The sequence below is a fragment of the Amphimedon queenslandica genome, unplaced genomic scaffold (assembly GCF_000090795.2).
Source record: "Amphimedon queenslandica unplaced genomic scaffold, v1.1 AMPQUscaffold_13505, whole genome shotgun sequence".
Classification (NCBI taxonomy): domain Eukaryota; kingdom Metazoa; phylum Porifera; class Demospongiae; order Haplosclerida; family Niphatidae; genus Amphimedon; species Amphimedon queenslandica.
The window spans coordinates 514025-514947 of NW_003546259.1; the positions used below are offsets into that span (position 1 = coordinate 514025).

General features: G+C 35.1%; 1 protein-coding gene across 1 annotated transcript in view; it reads left to right on the top strand.

Moving 5' to 3' along the window:
* Positions 1-323, top strand: part of LOC105316643 (uncharacterized) — a 1295-nt gene extending 972 nt beyond the window's left edge. The window contains exons 3-4 of the mRNA XM_011411707.1: positions 8-175; positions 246-323. Coding sequence (XP_011410009.1) covers positions 8-175; positions 246-323 — 246 coding nt within the window. The remainder of the gene's footprint in view (positions 1-7; positions 176-245) is intronic.
* The last annotated feature ends 600 nt before the right edge of the window (positions 324-923 follow it).

Here is a 923-nt window from a genome sequence, read left to right on the forward strand (position 1 = left end):
TTAATAGAGTAATGAGGAGAAAGGAAGTGCAAATATGGAGAAAGAAGGATGTGTCAGAGCAATGGAATTCATAAAGAACCAAGGTTTAGATGTAGGACTGTTTGTATCTGATTGGCACATACAAGTGTCTAAGTGGATGCTTCAGGAAATGCCTGAGACCGTTCACAAATATGATGTGGGGCATATTGCAAGAAATAGATTTGTAGTGGAATGTACTGTATTATTTTTCATGCATATACATATAGGTTTTCAGAAGAAGGTTGATAAATTGGGAAAGCAAAAAGATTGTGAAAGTGCTGAACAATGGGACGCAGTATGACTAATCATCTCTACTGGTCTGTCATGTCATCAGAAGATGAGAATAGTTTACTAGTGAAAGAAAAATGGCTCTCCTTAATTAATCACTTACATAACAAACACAAAGGCCATGGTACTATATTCAAAAATGTCAACATGGTCGTGTAAAGAAAAAAAATTGGCTTAAGTACAGTTAAATAAGACTAAAATATTACTTACACTTGTACTTTAACTAGATACTAAAGTTAGTGAAAAGCTTACAGATATTATATCCAATAAACGGCTTTGCAATGACATCATAATGGCATCTAACACCTATCAAACGTTGCTATTAGAAGCTTATCTTAGTTTTATAAATACAAATCATTCATGACAGGGTAAACCTTTGGATACTTGCATCAACTGTGAATTGTGATGCTGGTGTTATTCATATTTTTTACTCTGTTTATCAATTGGTGAACAAAGAGACTGTGAAGGTTATTACGAAATTATTTGACCTCCCGGCTGATCCAGTCTTTAAAGTGATAGGTGACATGTAAGAGCAGCATGGTGGCATTGATTGCGGTCTATTTGCAATAGCCGTTGCTGTGAACATTTTACAGCAGGTTGCTGCTACTAGCTTTTCT